This window comes from Myxine glutinosa, chromosome 9 (assembly GCF_964187855.1).
Source record: "Myxine glutinosa chromosome 9, kmMyxGlut1.1, whole genome shotgun sequence".
Lineage (NCBI taxonomy): Eukaryota > Metazoa > Chordata > Myxini > Myxiniformes > Myxinidae > Myxine > Myxine glutinosa.
The window spans coordinates 42,641,146-42,660,631 of NC_136269.1; the positions used below are offsets into that span (position 1 = coordinate 42,641,146).

Below are 19,486 nucleotides of genomic sequence, written 5' to 3' on the forward strand. Positions count from 1 at the left end.
ATTCCTCATTGTCACACACCCAACCTGTCCACCAAGTTTCATAGTTTTTCGCTACCACGATAACTTCAGAGCAGCTGAAGGGAACTCAGTCAAACGTGGTACAAGTATGTATAATGATGTAAAGATGAACTGATTAGTTTATGGGGCAAGATGTCAAAGGTCAGATGTTCCATTAGGTAAAAATTATATTACTGTGCTAACTTGTGAACCAGTGATGGGAGTTTGACCAAACTTGGGATAAGTATGTGTATATATATGTGTGTGTGTGTGTGTGTATATATGTATATATATATATGTATATATATGTATATATATATATGTATATATATATATATATATATATATATATATATATATATATATATATATATATATATATATATATGTATATTGTTACGGAATCCGACGTCGGCCTCTTCCCCCTTATCGAGGGGGGATTAATCCCCTCGTCTATGACTGACCGACGTGGTCCCGGGGGTATGACGCCACGCCCGGTCGACGCTGGGTAGGGTAGTAGGCCCAAACGTCCTATGACCTAATTACCAGCGCCTCCCGGCACGCGAGGAAATACTCCCGCTCACGGCCGCAGCGTAATAGATGTTTGCGCCGAGCGAAGCGAACTGCGGCGTGAGCCGTTTATCCGAGACTAAACCCGATTCATGTGCGTCGGCCGAATCGCGCCACGTACACTCAATGTGGAAACATCTAAAGTGACCGAATGAGCATGAAGAAGAAGAAGAAGGCAAAGTAGGGAATAACAGGATTTATTACTAATTATATACAAATCTAAGCAGAAAGGAAAGGAAATGCGATTTACAAGGCAATGGAAGGAGCAGGAGACATAGTGCAATTATTAACTTAACTATACAGTCTTACTTATAAACCCCAAGACAACATGAAAGACAGACGAACAATCAGACTTACACGAATGGGGAATTTGCAGAGTGAATTGGCTGGAGGGAGAGGAAGGTTCAGCTCGGACCGAAGCACGGTCGGGTCGGGAGGGAGCAGCCGCCGCCCTCTTGATCGGTCTCGCACGGCGCGTTCCTTTGCGGCCACGGTCGATACTGCCGTTGAAACCCGAAGCTGCTGCGTGCTACTGCGTCGCGTGCTCTTTCAGGGATTCCTCCGCCTCATGCGCCGCATGCTCTCCACCGGTCCATCCGCTTTCCCTCTCTCTTTTGTGGGGGCGTCGGCTGCGGGTTATATAGGCCACACCCTCAAGCCTACGCGAACGTTCTCTCCACGCCCCCGCAAAGCCAAACCCCTCATCCTTGGTTGGTTGATCGGGGGCTGGCTCACTCCTCATTCTCATGACGAGGTCGGAGACACGCCTTTCTTCTCCGAAACAGAGCATGTGGCAATGGCGGCAAATGCAGACAACCGCCCAATGCAATTGGCAATGGAAGCTTTGGGATATGAAAGGGGATCTATCTTATTTAATTGATGCAACGCAATGAATTAGTGGACCACAGAGCCTTATACTGACATTTACTAAGGACATAACTACTGAGGGAATCTTATGATTGGCTACGTGTGTGCGATGGCTTAACTAAGGACGACCTTTGATCTTTACAATTGGAGGGTGATATTTACAAGAAGATTTACAACATACAAAAGGGGAAAATTTACATCGAATTACACACAGTTCCCAAATCCTCAAATATATATATATATATATATATATATATATATATATATATATATATATATATATATATATATATATATATATATATATATATATATATTGTTACGGCCCGCGGATAAGATGTTATGTTTGCCGAGCGGATGGCCCCGCGGTCGTACAGTTACCCCGACTAACCCGATTCCCGAACGTTGGCCAGATCGCGCCACAGATATTCAATAGGGAAAAGACTAAGGCGACACGGATGTGAAGAAGAAGCAGACAACCAAAAGGTTGGAAATACTACTAAATTTATTTCTACTATTTACATGCTCAAAATAACCAAGGAAGAAGGAAAGATAAGAAAATAATATACAGGTTTTAGAGACAGTGAAAATACTAGCTTATCTAACAGGCTTAACTTATTCCCAGGGACAAGACAAAAGACAGACTACGAACACACTTACACGGGGGATGATGATAGGAATGGCAGGAGGTGGATGGCTGGAGGGGGGAGGCCGGTCCACGGATACCGCAGCGCGTTTGGCAGCCGCCGTTCCTTTTCGGTCCTGCTCAAAACGTCCGTCTGGTTCCAAGCTGCTGTGGCTGCAGTTTCGGTGGCTCAAGCTGCTGTGGATGCAGTTTCGGTGGCTCAAGCTGCTGTGGATGCAGTTTCGGTGGCTCAAGCTGCTGTGGATGCAGCCGCCACTCTTGTCATGGACCTCTCTTTGTCATGGACCTCTCTTTGTCATGGACCTCTCTTTGTCATGGACCTCTCTTGTCATGGACCTCTCTACGCAACTCGCGCACTTCTTGCGCACGCGCCTTTATAGCGCCTCCGGCGATTAAGCCGCCAGCCTTCAGGACACGCCCATCGGTGTGCTCACCTCGGCCATGGTTGGTCGCGCGACCCTCTGGCTCCGCCCTTGATGACGACGGGCGGGCACGCCTTTCTTCCCCGACCCGAGCACATGTTCAATGGTGGTTATGGAGGGGATGTAATTGGCAAATTGAGGCTTGGCCATGACGAAAGGGGAAATGGAGGTTTTTGGGAATGAGAATGAAGGGACTCTATCTTATTTCACTTGGTGCAATGGAGTGTCATTTTAATGGAAGACAAAGCCTTAACCTAATACACAGAATAAGGAAATAAACTACTGAACAGGGATATTATAGTGTCCTTCATGTATGCTTTATGGAACTAACTACGGGAACGCCCTTTGACCTTTATACACACTGGAGCAAGGAGGGCTCAGACTAAAACAATAATTCACAACCATTTACTATACAATACAACACAATAAAAAAATACAATCCTCATATCCGCAACAATATATATATATATATATATATATATATATATATATATATATATATATATATATATATATATATATATATATATATATATATATATATATATATATATATATATATATATATATAATGGTATCTGTAATCTGGTTCTCCAACCTAATGAGCGGACAACATGACGTCATCGCCATGCACGTCCGCCTTGCCTGCAAAGTTCCAGAGGAACCATCTAGCAGTGCGTCATTACGGATTATAAATACAGATACTGTCACAAGTGCATGCAAAACTCACAGTTACCGACCTGGTTTCGCCCTTGTTGGGGCTTCATCAGGGCAACGCAGTGAGGCTTTCCATACACTTGTAACTCTGTGACCCTTTCGGTTTTTATATCAGTCACTATGCGACCTTCATATCATCAGTGGAGAACCGCCAGCAAGGTGTCCCATACAGCTGCTGCTGCACCTTGCTGGGAGCGATACGCACCGCCTGCCACGCGGTGACGTTATCTCTGGTATCCACTCATCATATGGAGTCGACCTGGTTGCGGTTGGGAGTTACATGGCGATGACGTCATGTTGTCCGCTCATTAGGTTGGAGAACCAGATTACAGATACCATTATTAGTAACTCCCAACCGCAACCAGGTCGACTCCATATGATGAGTGGATACCAGAGATAACGTCACCGCGTGGCAGGCGGTGCGTATCGCTCCCAGCAAGGTGCAGCAGCAGCTGTATGGGACACCTTGCTGGCGGTTCTCCACTGATGATATGAAGGTCGCATAGTGACTGATATATATATATATATATATATATATATATATATATATATATACAGTCATCCCTCGCTATATCGCGGTTCACTTTTCGCGGATTCGGTACATCGCGGTTTTTTCTCGCTAGTATATGTAAAATTATATCGCGGATTTTTCGCTATATCGCGGGATTTTGCGGTATAAATGTATTTTTATATACTATTATTTTAAATATTTTTGTGGTAAAATAAGCATTTTCTAGCCTAAAAAATTAAAAAACGTAAAGAAATAAGAAAAATACAGTATTTAAAACATATTACAAGAAATAAAATACTGTACATAGTGTACAGTAGAAGGGTAGACAAAGAGTCGTGCGTATGGAAAACGCCAGTACATTCATCATCGTCATCACCTTCATCGTCATCAGTACTGCACAGCTAATTCATCATCATCTTCATCACGCAAGTTGTAGTATTGAAGAGCCGGGGCTCTTGCTTGATACGGACGAAATGACGGGCAAGACACAAACTCGTCCGAGAAGATATTTATTCTCAAAACCAACTCGGGAACACTGAAAAGCCCATTTATCGGGCTGCATTATAAAGCACAACCAGAAACCGAAAGCCACGCCTCTCAAGCGTGGCGTGCTTCGGTGAATCGGTGGTCACGTGATCAACAGGTGTAGCTGATTATACCCGCAAAGCGCGGCACGCTTTAGCGGTCACGTGACCAGCCACTCTCGCGCCGGGAATCCCCGCCGGTGACGTCACCGGCTGGAGCAAGGAGATTCTGATGCTGGTCTTGCTTGGGGAACCCATGGGTAGCTACAGTATCTTCAATGGTGAGTACCCATTAGAATTTTATATGTTGTTAAAATTACGTATGTTTAAGAGTGTAAAAAGTGTTTAAGAGTATAGGAAGTGTTTATAAGAGTATGGGAAAGGTTAATAAGAGTGTGGGGAGTTCATAATGCTTTAAAATATATAAAAAAAAAAAAAAAAAATATGGTCGCTACTTCGCGGATTTTCGTTTATCGCGGGGGGTTCTGGAACGTAACCCCCGCGATAAACGAGGGTTCACTGTATATATATATATATATATATATATATATATAATCTTCTTCGATATCTTCTTCTATCTTCTATTATATGCTAGCCGAAAGCACCTGGCGTTGCCCAGGTTCTTTTTGAATGAATTTACTACTATAATTCAGCTTTTACCCGTGGCCGTAGAAGATTGACTACTATAATTCAGCTCAGCTTTTAATTGCGAAATCGGCCCAGCCCGGTCGAGGCTGCCTCGACCGGCCTCGCCACCTAGCCTATAACCTTCCCGGGGCCCGTCCCGACATTTTTTGTTTCAGAGGTTTCCTCCTATCATTCACCGTTCAGGAGAGTAGCACGTGCAAACAAACAAAAACTTTCTTTTATATATATAGAAGATAGAAGATAGATATATAAGAAAGTGTTTGTTTGTTTGTTTGTCTGCACGTGCTAATCTCCTGAACGGTGAAAGATAGGAGGAAACCTCTGAAACAAAAAATGTCGGGATGGGTGTTACGGATTCGTCACTTCCGCTGTTGTGGTTTTCCTCCACTTGAAAGATTTCTGATTTTATGTACTTATATAGGAGGAAACCTCTGAAACAAAAAATGTCGGGATGGGTGTTACGGATTCGTCACTTCCGCTGTTGTGGTTTTCCTCCACTTGAAAGATTTCTGATTTTATGTACTATATAGGAGGAAACCTCTGAAACAAAAAATGTCGGGATGGGTGTTACGGATTCGTCACTTCCGCTGTTGTGGTTTTCCTCCACTTGAAAGATTTCTGATTTTATGTACTATGTCTTCCAAAGGTTTATTGTTCATGAACAGTTATTAAAAGTTTAAAAGGTTACCTTAAAATGATACAGGAACCCGAACCGGAAGACAAGGAGGTGATGAAGAGGAGGAGGCAGTGAGAAAAGTCGGATAAGAAGCTGGTTGCTTTGCGTTCTGGATCGAACGTTGTCGAGCAGGAGACACGAGTGAACTTTGGGTTTCCTGGAAAGGGATTCCCCGATAAAGTTGTTATCGCTGTGACTGATCAAACCTGCTGTCAGGTTGGCGTTGGATTCGGAGGAATCATCGTCGTGTGATTACCTCTCAAGTGCGAGCCGTCCGCCATTTTGACTCGTGCGCTTCGCACGTCGAGCAAACTTTCCTTGCTTCGTCAACCGTTTCCACCGCGTTCAGACGTATCTGTGGTGTGTGTGTGCACCGAGGCTTCTGACGATTACTTTGCGGCTCGCTGACCGTGAACAGTGAAAGTTCGTACCTGGAGGGGGCCTTTGGATTTCCCAGTCGCCGTGAGTGCGCTTTTGTGCCACTTTAACCACGTGACCCTTTTCTCCGCTTTGGGCCGCGTGCGCCTTGGTGCCGTTTTGGGCGGCGTGTCTGTGCCTGCCCTCGGAACGAGATTCTGGTTTTGAATCGACATCGTTCCGTTGATCACTGGAGGGGACCAACTCTGAGCTCGAAGACGGGAATATAGAGACATTGGGGAAGGTTCTTTCCACTCACTTGGAACACTGTGAGTTACTTTATGCATGCTAGCTGATGGAATAGAGAGTGCACTCTTAATTGTCATTTGTGGTAATGTTATTCCTGTGTGATTTATAATATATATTATTGGTTTGTTCGTAATCATTGGTGTTGTTTCCCTATTGATTTCGACACGGAAATATATATTTTTCTGCCGTGATTCCTCCCGGGGTTCGGAGGTATACCGAGACCAGGAGGTCGGGAACGAACACGTAACAATGGGCCCCAGGAAGGTTTTAGGTTAGGTGGCGAGGCCCGTCGAGGCCGCCTCGGCCGGGCTGGGCCCATTTCGCAATTAAAAGCTGAGCTGAATTATAGTAGTCAATCTTCTACGGCCGCGAGTAAAAGCTGAATTATAGTAGTAAGTTCATTCAAAAAGAACTTAAAATGTTGGGACGGGCCCCAGGAAGGTTATTGGCTAGGTGGTGAGGCCGCCTCGGCTGGGCTAGGCCCATTTCGCAATTAAAAGCTGAGCTGAATTATCGTAGTCGATCTTCTACGGCCGCGAGTAAAAGCTGAATTATAGTAGTAAGTTCATTCAAAAAGAACTAAAAATGTCGGGACGGGCCCCAGGAAGGTTATTGGCTTGGTGGTGAGGCCGCCTCGGCCGGTCTAGGCCCATTTCACAATTAAAAGATGAGCTGAATTATAGTAGTCAATCTTCTACGGCCATGAGTAAAAGCTGAATTATAGTAGTAAATTCATTCAAAAAGAACCTGGGCAATGCCGGGTGCTTTCGGCTAATATATATATATATATATATATATATATTTTTTTTTTTTTTTTTTTTTTTTTTTTTACGGTTTTTAGAACCTTCACTAGTAAATTTTAGTAAATGTATCCCTTATAAATGTCCCCCTGTAGATATCCCCATCAATTGGCTGGTTAAAGATCGCACCCTAGTTAGTCCATGAACAACACGTAGCGAACCATAGGACCTCTTCGTAGATATCTCATTATTATGTGTTTCAGTTAAGGATCTGTTCCCAGTAGTTGAATCTGCGTTGCATTAATCAAATAAGAGTAGGCCCAAACTTCCCTTCAAAAGCGGTGCGAGTGGTGTTCTAACTCCCCACCAGCCGCCATTGGCCATGCGGTCGGGCCGAGGAAGAAGCGGGAGGAGCCACCAGAACAAGGTGTGGCACGTCAGCTCGTCATCGGAGGTGGAGTCAGCAAGCCCTTACCGGCCAACCAGCACCGCAGTGAGCCAACCGGTAGGCGGGTCATCAGCCGGCGGCTTGATTTTGAAGACAGCAATAAAAGTGACTGCAAGGGACTGCTTGGCGAGTCGGTGAGAAGGTTGGATGAGTTGGAAGAGAGTTGGACGAAGAAGGCAGAGAGAGACGAAGCTACGCGGAGCTCTGTGACAAGCTGCTTCAAAAAGCCCTACCGTGTGAAACGACTACGTGTACCTGCCGCTGGCTGCTCGCTTCCAGCCCGGAGCGTGGACCTGGAGCGGACCTCCTTGCTGTACCCTGCTGAACCTTCCAGCCCTGTTGTCCCACCTGGACCTTCTCCTTCTTCCAGTGATTCCTGCCTGCTTATTCCCCTTTTGTGTAAGTCTGTGATTGTTCTGTCTGGGCGTTGATAATTAAGACTGTTTTAAGGCTTGCCCTGTGTATCTGCTTTTTCCTCCTTGTAAATGCCTTTCTTTCGTTTCCTCTTTTAGTATAGAAATAAACCTGTGTTCTTCCTTTACCCTTGTTGGTTCTTTGGCTTCCTCTCATCCGATCGCTTTAGTCCCTTCTTTCGATTGAGTACCTGTGGCACGATTTGGCCAACGCTTTATAACCGGGTTAGTCTTTTGTTAACGGCCTGAGTCGTGGCTCGCTTCGCTCGGCGTGTCCATTACAGTCGCGGCTCAGGCGGGGCTCATTTCCTCGCTTACCGGAAGGCGCTGGTACTTAGGTCATAGGAATAATTGGCCTACTACCCTATTCAGCGCTGACCGGAAGTGGCGAGATAGTTCCAGGACTCGGGTGGCCAGCTTAAAAGACGAGGGGATTAAACCCCCCTCGGTAAGGGGAGTGCCGAAACCGAGATCCGTAACAATTGGTGTCAGGAGTGGGATCTGGAACCTGGGACTAAATTTATTTAGACCAAATTTTAGACACCAATTGTGCTATTGGCCGTAACAATTGGTGTCAAGGAGTTTGGATTTTAGACCCGAACCAAATTTTTAAAAACATCAAAAAATTTGGTCAAAATTTGGAGCGGACGAAATTTTTATTAACACCTAAATTAAAGTCGTGCCATGGATGATCAAGGTGATCGGGTGCCGGTAGGGGAGGTAGAAGAGGGGCTAGAGGCAATCCAGGACCCCAGGGAGGAGGAGAGCAATGAGGGTGCGGTAGCGGGGGCTGCAGGCGCACAAGATGGCGGCGCCTCGCACGAGGTTGCAGCAGCACAAGATGGCGGCGCCTCGCACATAGTGGCGAGTGCTGAGCCCGCGATACCAGGGGACTTTCAATCATTCATGGCTGAAATTTTGGCATGGATGGTAAAGAGGGATCAAAAACTGGATGCAATGGAAGAGCAATTGGGAAACCAAATTGAGGAAATGGGAAATGATTGGAAAACCAAATTAGGGGGATTGACTAAGGAACTAAAAGAAATGAATGCAGAGTCAAAAAGGGAGGAATCCAGGTGTGATATGCAAAAGATGGGGACGAATTTGGCAATAGGGGAGAACCATGGGAGCAGATCGGGCGAAAGGATTGCGGGGGTACGCGACGAGGTAACACGGTGTGAGAAGCGCGGAGAAAGCGAGGTGGAGCAAAGTGCAGGTAACTGGACCGGGGTAGAAATCGCGACCCGGGGTATGGGGAAGCTGGCGACCGCCGAGGTAGGAGAGAAAATTTTATTCGGACCAGCGGTCGTCGAGGGAAAGAAAAAAGAAATTAAGTCTGAATCAATCGAAGCAGTAGTGGAAATTGGAATTGGAGAGACCGCAGATGTAGAAAAGCACTCACGGCAGGGAGAAATGGAAAATGCACAAAGTCTGGATTCGCATCATGATGCTGTGCTTATTAACACCAATGAAAGTTTGCAGGTGGTGTTGGAGCGAAGGAGAAGAAGCGCCCAGGTGAGTCGTGCTGTATATTGTGCGGGGAGATTTTGCAGGAGGATGTTTGGCGCAAAAAGAATTTTCGCCTGCTTGGGCTCGAGAAAGCATCCGGGCGTTGGTGGAGGGTCTCTTGTGAGTGGTGTGAGTGGAAATGGCGTGCTTGTGAGGAAAAAGTGTGCGTCGAAGAGTGAGTGTGTTACAAAGTGTGGGAGTGATACCGGGTGCTGGAGCGAATGCACATCGGAGCGCGTGAGTGGGTGGATGCAAGAGTGCACCCCATGAGTGGTACGGAGTACGTACCGAGGGAGAGTGCGCGAGGAGGTGTGTTAAGGAAGTGTGCGAATGACGAGTGTGCGCAAGAAGGTGCGCGAGAGGAGTGGTGTGTAACAGAGAGTGCGGTGGTGGAATTGACGGAGAGTATGGGATGTATGTGCAACGAACGGAACGAGTGGTGTGAGCATGTAAGGGGAGCATCGACGTTAAACGGGATAGCGGTTAGACCGACGTTTAACCGACGCGAGTTCTCGGTCCGTGCCAGGCTGTGTGTATTGCGGGAGCCGGCGGGGATCGGTGCTGCGTGGCTCCTGTTCGGAGCGCCGCGCACGATCCGGGCCGGACCCCGCCCCGCACGGTCGCCAGGCAAGGCGACCGGCCCGGTTCGAGGGAAGGTAGGAGGGATCGGAACGGCGCCCCCTTGTGGTGGTGGCGTTCTACCCGGGCAAGGTTGGCCCACCGCGCGGGAGACCGAAAGGCCCCGCGCTGGGATGGTGCTTTGAATCTCGGCCCAACCAAACCTCCTCCCCTGAACCGAATGCCGGACGGACCCAACCTGCAGGCGACCAAACCACCCGTATGCATTGCGCGGCTTTGCGAAGCTGAGCTTTGAAAATGTCATGACGTACCGAGGCTCAGAATAATGGACGAATAGGGGTAGGAAATTGATGATTGGCAAATTGGATTGGCAAATTTGATGCGTAAAAATGATTGGCAGTAATGATTGGCAAATTTGATTGGCAGAAAATTGGATGGGCAAAAATGGATAGGGAGAGATGCCCGATGGAGAGGTATGGTACTTTCACGTTTGAACGTCATGCAGTACCTTTATGTGTGAAGCAAAGTACAGTAGTTCTTTCCGCAATTTTGATATCTCTGATTTGGTACTTTCACGATGTATTCTGGGGGTCTTATAAGTTCTGAAAACGCTCGAGAATAAAAGGTATGGCTTTTAAAGCAATGTAAGTGTGAGATGAGGTGACGCAAGTCGGGTCGTGGTATTAATAACGTGATGATACATTTGCGAAACGACGTAAAAAGGTGAGATGTAAATCAGGGTATTACTGTAGCATGATATCTCCAAAAGTTGTGGACAGGTTATGATATAACTTGGTGGATGAGTTGGGTAGGTCACAAAAACAAGCCGATTTGATTTTGATCACAGGTCCGGATCCAGATTTGGCCTATCAGTGGGATACAAAACGTAAACTGTTCAGCCTGGCATAGGTATGCACTCTACCGAGTGCCGTTATAGTTGTGATTTTAATGTCTCACCCTTTGCAGTCTAGCTCTTGCATTGACAGGGAATTGTAAATTATTCAATCTAAGCTGTGGTATTGAGGAGCAAAAACTTATTTCCCCTTGTCGGTTCCATTCGTGAGTCTTTAAATCTCATGGTAGCAACTCTCGCTTGCATTGTCCACCCAGGGCATGGGGGGCCAGCATGGCTATTTTGGTTTGTGGTTGGACAGTGACTTTGGGAAAGGCCACAGCCGTGCTAAGCCAAGCTGTACAACGTATGGCAGCCCACAGCTATCTGCACATGAGGACTTCAACCTTGAGTGCCTGGAGGTGTGGGCTTTGGGTGAGCCAGCAGTGAATAAAAAGGTGAGCAGGAGTTCACACAGATACTGCAACACCATCATTTACATTTATTCTGCCAGTCTGTGCGGATTTAAACTGGTACGTCCAGATTGTAAAATGACAGGATTGGAAACGACAAACCATGAAAGCTGTAAAGCTATGGAACAAAAAGAGCAGGTTTCACAAATGGATGTGCATCCGACCATTTTTTTCTCCATGTGATTAGGAGGGATAAAGATGAAATCCATTGATTAACCAGCCTCCCCTTCCTCTCGCCCACAAACTATAAAGAGTCTTGATGGGCGTAGTGTCCTGGATGCTGATCCAGAGTCCCAAGCTATCCTGGAGATGGTGGGCAAGAGCAGACACAGCACTGGCTTGCGAGAGCCACATGAAGAAGAATGAAGAATCCTGCTGTTGAAGGACAAGTCATCAAAGCAAGGAAAATTTGTGACTCGTTTGAAACTTCAGCTTGCTCCAAGGTTTTATAAATCGATGGGCTGGCAGGATGGTCTAGCTATACCCACACTCACCTCTGAGCCGTCTATCCTAGGTTTGAAGCCTGACTCAGCTATAAAATGTCGTCCTGGTGTTTCACGAGCAAGGGAATTCATCAATGTGTGTGCCGTCCCTTGGATGGAGGACGTTAAACTGCGTGTCCCATCTGCCACCATTAGTTGGTGGATGTTAAATATCCCACGTTAAAAATTTAAAAATAAAAGTCTTTCATGAAGAGTAGGCGAACTATCGCCAGCACCATAGCCAAATTCCAAACAAGTACAGATACATTCAAAGTACACCGCCCCCATGCCAAATAATTAAATATCCTACAGCGCGGCATTGCCGGGGCGCCTCAGGCCCCCGGCAATACCGCAGTGCAGCTCATTGAGGCTGCGTTGGGAGGGAGGGGTGTACAATAATTGATTGATTAATTGTACAATTAAAATCAATAAAAGATTATCACAACATATTTTCTTAATCAATTGGCTAATAGCATAACAACCACTAGTGCTTCATCCGAAGATGAATCTTTTAGAAATTTAATTAAATAAGTCATTAATAAAAAATTAAATAACTAATTGATTAATAAATAAATAATTAATCGATTAAATGATTAATCAATAAATCAAAAATATCCTTGATAGCCACATCACTTGGTCACTGTCGTGTCCAAATATTAGCTTCATAGCTCAAAAGGTGCCTGAGATATTGGTCAAATGAGAAAGAAAATAAATAAATGATTAATAATGAAAATAAATAAATAATGATCATTAACAAATTTAATTATTAAGCAATTCGGTCATAGAACACATAAACCACCACCATTTCATCAGAATCTGTAACTTCAAAAAAAAAAAAATTTCATCATTAATCGAATAATTAAATAATTAATCGATTAATTGATTAATTAATTAATCAAAAATAGCCTTTGCATCCAAATCACCTGGTCATTATTAGCATGTCCAAATATCAGCTTCCTAACTCAAAAGGTGCCTGAGTTAATGGTCAGAAGAGAAAGGAAATTTAATTAATTAAATAAGTACTTAATTAATCGCTAATAATTAAATAAATCCTCAATTAATTGATTAATCAAAAAACAAAAAATAACGTTTTTGACAAAGGACTTGCTCACTACTGTGCCGAAATTTCAGCTTCCTAGCTCAAAGGATGGAACTCAAAGGAGATATTGCTTGGACAAACAAACAAACAAGAAAGCAAGAAAACAAACAACCAGAGTGAAAACTGAGTACTCCCTTTCAGCGTGCGTCATTGCCAAGCCCACTTCGGTGCCCGGCAATGACGTTATGCAGCACCTGGGGATGGCATAGGAAAGGTGCGGTGGACAATTCCTTCTCGAACCAACATGGGGCACCGCGTCGGTTGTACAGCCATGCTTCCTGCAGTGATGCGATCAGCAGCTCGAAGCTGCAAAGAAAACGATTATAAATCTAGAGGCTTCTGCTGCTATTTATTTTTTGTACAGTGCATTCAGAAAGTATTCAGACCCCTTCACTTTTTTCACATTTTGTTATGTTGCAGCCTTGTACTGAAATCGTTTAAATTCATTTTTTCCCTCATCAATCTTCACTCAATACACCATAATGACAAAGAGAAAACAGGATTTTAGAAAGTTTTGCAAATTTATTTAAAATAAAAAACTGAAATATCACTGACATAAGTATTCATACCCTTTGCTATGACACTTGAAATTTAGCTCAGGTGCCTCCCATTTCTCTTGATCACCTTTGAGATGTTTTGAGATCAGACGGAAGCCTCTCCTCAGTGAAAGACACATGAAAGCCGCTTGTAGTTTGCAAAAAAGCACCGAAAGGACTCTCAGACTGAGAAACAAGATTCTGTGGTCTGATGAAACCAAGATTGAACTGTTTGGCTTCTCTCTGACCACTCTGCCATAAAGCCCAGATCGGTGGAGTGTTGCAGTTATGGTTGTCCTTCTGGAAGTTTCTCCCATCTCCACACAGGAACGCTGGAGCTCAGCCAGAGAGACCATCAGGTTCTTGGTCACTTCTATTACCAAGGCCCTTCTCCCCCGATTGCTCAGTTTGGCCGGGTGGCCAGCTCGAGGAAGAGTCCTGGTTGTTCCAAAGTTCTTCCATTTAAGAATTATGGAGGCCACTGTGCTCTTGGGAACCTTCAATGCAGCAGAATTTTTTTGTAGGCTTCCCCAGATCTGTGCCTCGACACAATCCTGTCTCTGAGCTCTGCAGGCAGTTCCTTCGACCTCATGGCTTGGTTTTTGCTCTGATATGCATAGTCAGCTGTGAGACCTTATATAGACAGGTGTGTGCCTTTCCAAATCATGTCCAATCAATTGAATTTACCACAGGTGGACTCCAATCAAGGTGTAGAAACATCTCAAAGATGATCAAGAGAAATGGGAGGCACCTGAGCTAAATTTCAAGTGTCATAGCAAAGGGTCTGAATACTTATGTCAATGTGATATTTCAGTTTTTTCTTTTTAATAAATTTGCAAAACTTTCTAAAATCCTGTTTTCTCTTTGTCATTATGGGGTATTGAGTGTCGATTGATGAGGGAAAAAATGAATTTAAACGATTTCAGCAAAAGGCTGCAACATAACAAAATGTGAAAAAAGTGAAGGGGTCTGAATACTTTCTGAATGCACTGTATATGACTTTGAGATGCAAATGGTGTATTTTGATTTGCTTGATGAAGTTGGTAAAGTTACAAATGCAGGGTTAGTGGTGTTACAAAGTGTGTCGTTAATTTGAGATGGCGGAAGATTACCAATGAGGGATGAGTGCTTGCATTTCCCTTTATCCAATGACTTGGTTTTCGTGCTCACTTTCAGTGTTGATGACGGTTTCCACATTGAATTACACATTGCTGTGATCATTGACTTATGCATATCGTTCAGGATAATACAATTCTCAAGGTTATTTGTTTGTTCTCGAGTCCAACAGACATGGACCAAATTACTTTTTACCTCCACCACCAAAGGTGGACACTGGACAGAGGTTATTTTAGCCCCTGTTTATTTGTCTGTGAACGTCTCAAAGTTTGGGGACTGGATTCAAATGAAACTTGGTGGACAGGTTGGGTTCGATTTTGTTTAAGATGGATCCAGATACTATAATTTTAAAGTGATGATTCACTGTTGAATGGGGCCAAAAACAATATTCGCACGATATTTCAAATAGTTCTGGACGGATTCGGACGAAACTTGGTGGATGACTTGGGTATGTGACAAGAACAAGCCAATTCGATTTTGGTTCAGGTCCGATTAATCATTATCCGAAAAATCTAAAACCTCATATATCTGATTACCCAATGTGATTAAAGAATTAAAATTATGGCGTCATTTGGGTACGTCACCTGGTGGCCATATTGGATTGAAAATAAAACGTAAAAAATCTTCTCCAGAACCGCTTAACTGAACAATGTAAAATTCATATGATTAAATGTCCACAGGACACCAAAGGCCAATTAGCGCCTGCCTGTTCTGAGGTGTAACAAAGTCCAGCGAATGAAGGCACTTGCCACCTCTTCCAGCGATCTCCTCTGTGCTGTGCGGCATCTGGGGTAAGTGGATGAGGTGAGGATGATGGCAGGTGGGTATGTCGTGTGTGGTTGAAGCAAAGGTGGCAAGAGGAGTGATGAGGTTTTCGGGTCGGGTGATGATGAATGGCGTGGGTGTGCAATGTCTTAATGCAATGGAAAATGTGTAAATATAAATGTGTATTAGTTATTGATAAATGTTATGTTCTTATGGGGTCGTGTAAACGAAGATTATGGGGAGATAAGCGAAAGTGGCCGATGGGTTGTGGCGTGCGATTAAAACCAGCTTTTGGCACGATATGTAATGTAAATTAGCACATGCGCGAACGCTCGAATCAGATCTAAAATTAAACCCTAGGAAATGGTGAAAACCTCTTTAACCCTTCACCAACGCATTGTATCACATTATAACCCACTACACAAAGGGAAGAAAGAACCACCTGCAGAGGCCATTTTACCTCCGCAAAGCGGGGGTTGGCCTTTTTTTGGGCACCGTGGTCCCCTTTATGAAGCAATATTTTACAGCCAGATGCCCTTCCTGCCGCCAACCCTGTTTGTCACCAACCCTGTTTGTTTGTCGCCTCTTGCGACATGCACGGAATTACCAGTGAGCTGTTACTCAATTTGCCGACCTTGGAAGAATGACAGGCTGAGTCAACCCCCCTGGTGTTAATTCAGCGATCGACCGGGATTCGAACCCAGGATCCTCGGATCCCAAGCCAGCATCCTAACCGCTAAGCCAACACCAGGCTTTACTACACAAAGGGAAACAGGCTTTACTTTACTATGTTGGGTGCCATTGCCTTTGGTGCCGGTTCCTAGAACCGCAACAATATTATGATGAAAAGATGAACTGATTAGATTTCTGTGTCAAAGGTCAGAAGTCATGTTAGGTAAAAATGTGATACTTGAGAACAGCTGAAGGGATTTGAGTCAAACTTGGTACAAGTATGTATAATGATGTAATAATGTGGGCAGAGGCATATCTGTCGACGTCGCGATATCGAAGCGTGACGTAATTTTTATATTCACCTTCATTGACGCAACAAAAGTGGTTAAATATCCTAATTAGTCAATAATCAATAAAGCAACGGATAATAGTGATGTATTTGACGTAATAGGGTGCATATATGATACGGGTATATGGGCCATAATACGAGTTGACCATAATAATAACATGTTCAGGTGAAGGTATCAGAATAAGCCCGCAAGGATGACTGTTCATAGCAATATAAAATACACAGAATAATAAAACAAGTACAGATACATTCAAAGTACATACACCGCCCCTATGCCAAATAAATAACATATCCTCCAGCACACGGCACAAAGAGACAATATTGGGAATGAGAGATGTACAATAATTGATTGATTAATTATGTAAATATAATAAATAAATAATAATCGTAAAATAATTAATTTCTTAATCAATTGGCTGATAGCATACCTAAACCACCAGTCTTTCATCTGAAGCTGTAGCTTTTTGAAAATTAATTAAATAATGAATCGATCAAAAAAAAAAATTTAAACATTTCATTGATTATTTGATTAATCAATAAATAATTAATCTAGTAATTGATTAATCAATAAATCAAAAATATCATTTATAGCCAAATCACTGTCACTGTCGTGTCCGAATATCAGCTTCCTAGCTCAGAAGGTGCCTGAGATATTGCCCAGATGAGAAAGAAAATAAATAAGTGATTAAAAATGAAAATAAATAAATAATAATGGTAAAATGGTTAAATTATTAATCAACTGGCTAATAGAATACCTAAATCACCACCGTTTCATCCGAATCTAACTTTTTCAAAATTAATTAATTAAGCGAATAATGAAAAAATAAATAATCGATAAATTGATTAATTAATATATCAATAATAACCTTTACAGCCAAATCATTTGGTCACTCGTGTCCAAATATCAGCTCCCTAGCTCAAAAGGTGCCTGAGATATCGCCCAGATGAGAAATAAAATAAATACTACTTAATAAATCGATAATAAATTAAATAATTATTCAATTAATTGACGAATCGAAATTTTTAAGACACCGTTTTTGCCAAAGAACGTGCTCACTATTGTGCCCAAATTTCAGCTTCCTAGCTCAAAGGATGGCTGAGATATCACCTGGACAAACAAGAAAGATGTCATGCAGAGCACGATACTTGCAAAATCCACCCCTCCTCCCAAAAAGCAGTTGCCATGAATACATCAAATTGTCCATTTCATGAAGATTAAACTTGACGATCTAAATCAAAGCATGGGTCAATCAGATTAAAATATATTATTTTTCAGAAGAAAATTGATATCAGAAATTTGACCTTGAGTTGACCTTTGACCTTTTCACCTCAAATAGTTGGTTTCCCAATTCAGTGATGCACAGTGCAAATTTCTTCAATCTTCAAGTTAATCGGATAAAAAGTGATGATTTTCAGAGAGAAATTGAATTTGGAAGTTTGACCTTGAGTTGACCTTTGACCTTCTGACCCTAAAATAGTTGGTTTCCCAATTCAATGAGGCACTATGCAATTGCTGTTTCATTTTCAAGTCAATCAAATGGAAATTAATGCTTTTAAAAGTTTGACCTTGACTTGACCTTTGACCTTTTGACCTCAAATAGTTGATTTCTCAATTTACTGACTCAGTATGCAAATATTGTTCAATGTTCAAGTCAATCGGATGAAAAATGACAATTTTAAAATTTTGACATCAAAATAAATTGGCTTCTTCCTTGTGACCAACCCTACCATTTGGTGAAGTTTCGTGAAGATTGGTTTAAAATTGTGACCTGTGGGCAATTGACATACAGACAGAACAAGAAAAAGAGCAATCAGAGATTGCAAACCCTCACCAGGATGTATTTTCAGTGGTTTTTAAGGCTTTTGTGTTAAAACAAATATGGTGGCCGAACCGCGTGACTGATGACGTCAGCATTATTTGTTTTCTAAACTAATTTTTTCCTAGATTATGCTCAATAAATTTTATCTTGATCGGATGAAGTTCTGTACTTGTCGAATTATGACGTCATAATGTAGGCACCTATGACATCATCGTTAACATATTTTATTCCCCATGGAGGGTTCTTTACAATGAGCCATGTCTCAATTTTTTCTACTCAGCGCTTTCGGAGATATAGAGGTGCAAAGTTTTTCGGTTTTTCCAAGATGATGGCCGAACCACGTGACCTATGACGTCATAATTATCATGAAAAAATTCTGCAGGTGGAGTTGCACCTATGGTGAAAATTTCCTGTCAATCGACCAACGGTTGCAGAGAAAATCATATTTATTCTGTGCGGACAAACAGACAGACAGACAAACAGACAAACAAATGAAAAATCAGTCAGAGACCGAGGACTTCCCGGAATGTACTTTTTTTTCCTTGATTTTCCATCCACTCCCCGCCATCACGGTCGTCTCTCCAACGCACAATCCCACGAGATATGCGGAAAGGACGGCCCAAAACCAATTATCTTTTTACCTTCGCAAAAGCGGAAGGTTATGTTTTGATCGCTGTGTATTTATTTGTATGTCTGTGTGTGTGTGTGTATGTATGTCTGTGTGTGTGTGTGTATGTTATTCGCATAACTCAAAAAGTATTCAACCGATTCGCATGAAATTTGGTGGGATGATAGGTTATTATCCGGGAACCATTTGATTAGATTTTGGAATCGATCGGGTCAAAGGTCAAGGTCAAGGTCATGAAAAGGTCAAAATCGTCTTTTTACCATATCGCGGTCAATTTGTATGAAACTAATGCCAAAATGCTTTGCTACACAGATCTTGTAGTCTTTTATTTTGGCAACAAAAGTAGCTGCGGCGAAGGTATGCGCTCTACCGAGTGCCCGTTCTAGTTAAGATTTGCTTTTGTTGAGGCTTTTGTGTTAGAACAAATATGGCGGCCAAACCACGTGACCGATGACGTCATCATTTTTTTTTTCTCCACCAGTTTATGCCGACATGGTGCTCATGAAATTGCATCTTGATCGGATGAAGTTTTGTACGGGTCCAATTATCAAATTATGACGTCATAATGGAGGCCTTGGGCCGAGATAGTTAAAAATTGGGCACAGTCTATTCCAGGGCAAGACAAATATGTGTGTAAAGTTTGGCGATTCTACGTGCAACGGTGTAGATGTAGTACTGCGAACAAACAGACAGACAGACAAACCAACCCATCAACATACTTGCCGGAAAACAGACAGACAGACAGACAAACCAACCCATCAACATACTTGCCGGAAAACAG

The 19,486-nt window shown here is 43.2% G+C and overlaps 1 protein-coding gene across 8 annotated transcripts in view; it reads left to right on the forward strand.

Annotated features, from left to right (window-relative positions):
- The window catches only part of MEAK7 (MTOR associated protein MEAK7), a 66,728-nt gene that overhangs the window by 35,144 nt on the left and 12,098 nt on the right, over positions 1-19,486 (forward strand). For 3 of the 8 annotated variants that reach the window (XR_013624526.1, XR_013624524.1, XR_013624523.1), the window contains 2 exons: positions 11,044-11,223; positions 15,152-15,262. Coding sequence is in view for 4 of the 8 variants with exons in the window: in XM_078784311.1 (XP_078640437.1) it covers positions 11,044-11,223; positions 11,491-11,604 (294 nt within the window). In the remaining 4 variants the exon portion in view is untranslated. Of the gene's footprint in view, positions 1-11,043; positions 11,224-11,490; positions 14,620-15,151; positions 18,712-19,486 lie in introns of those variants that run through there. The other 5 variants (XM_078784311.1, XM_078784312.1, XM_078784313.1 and 2 more) reach the window with 3 other exon arrangements.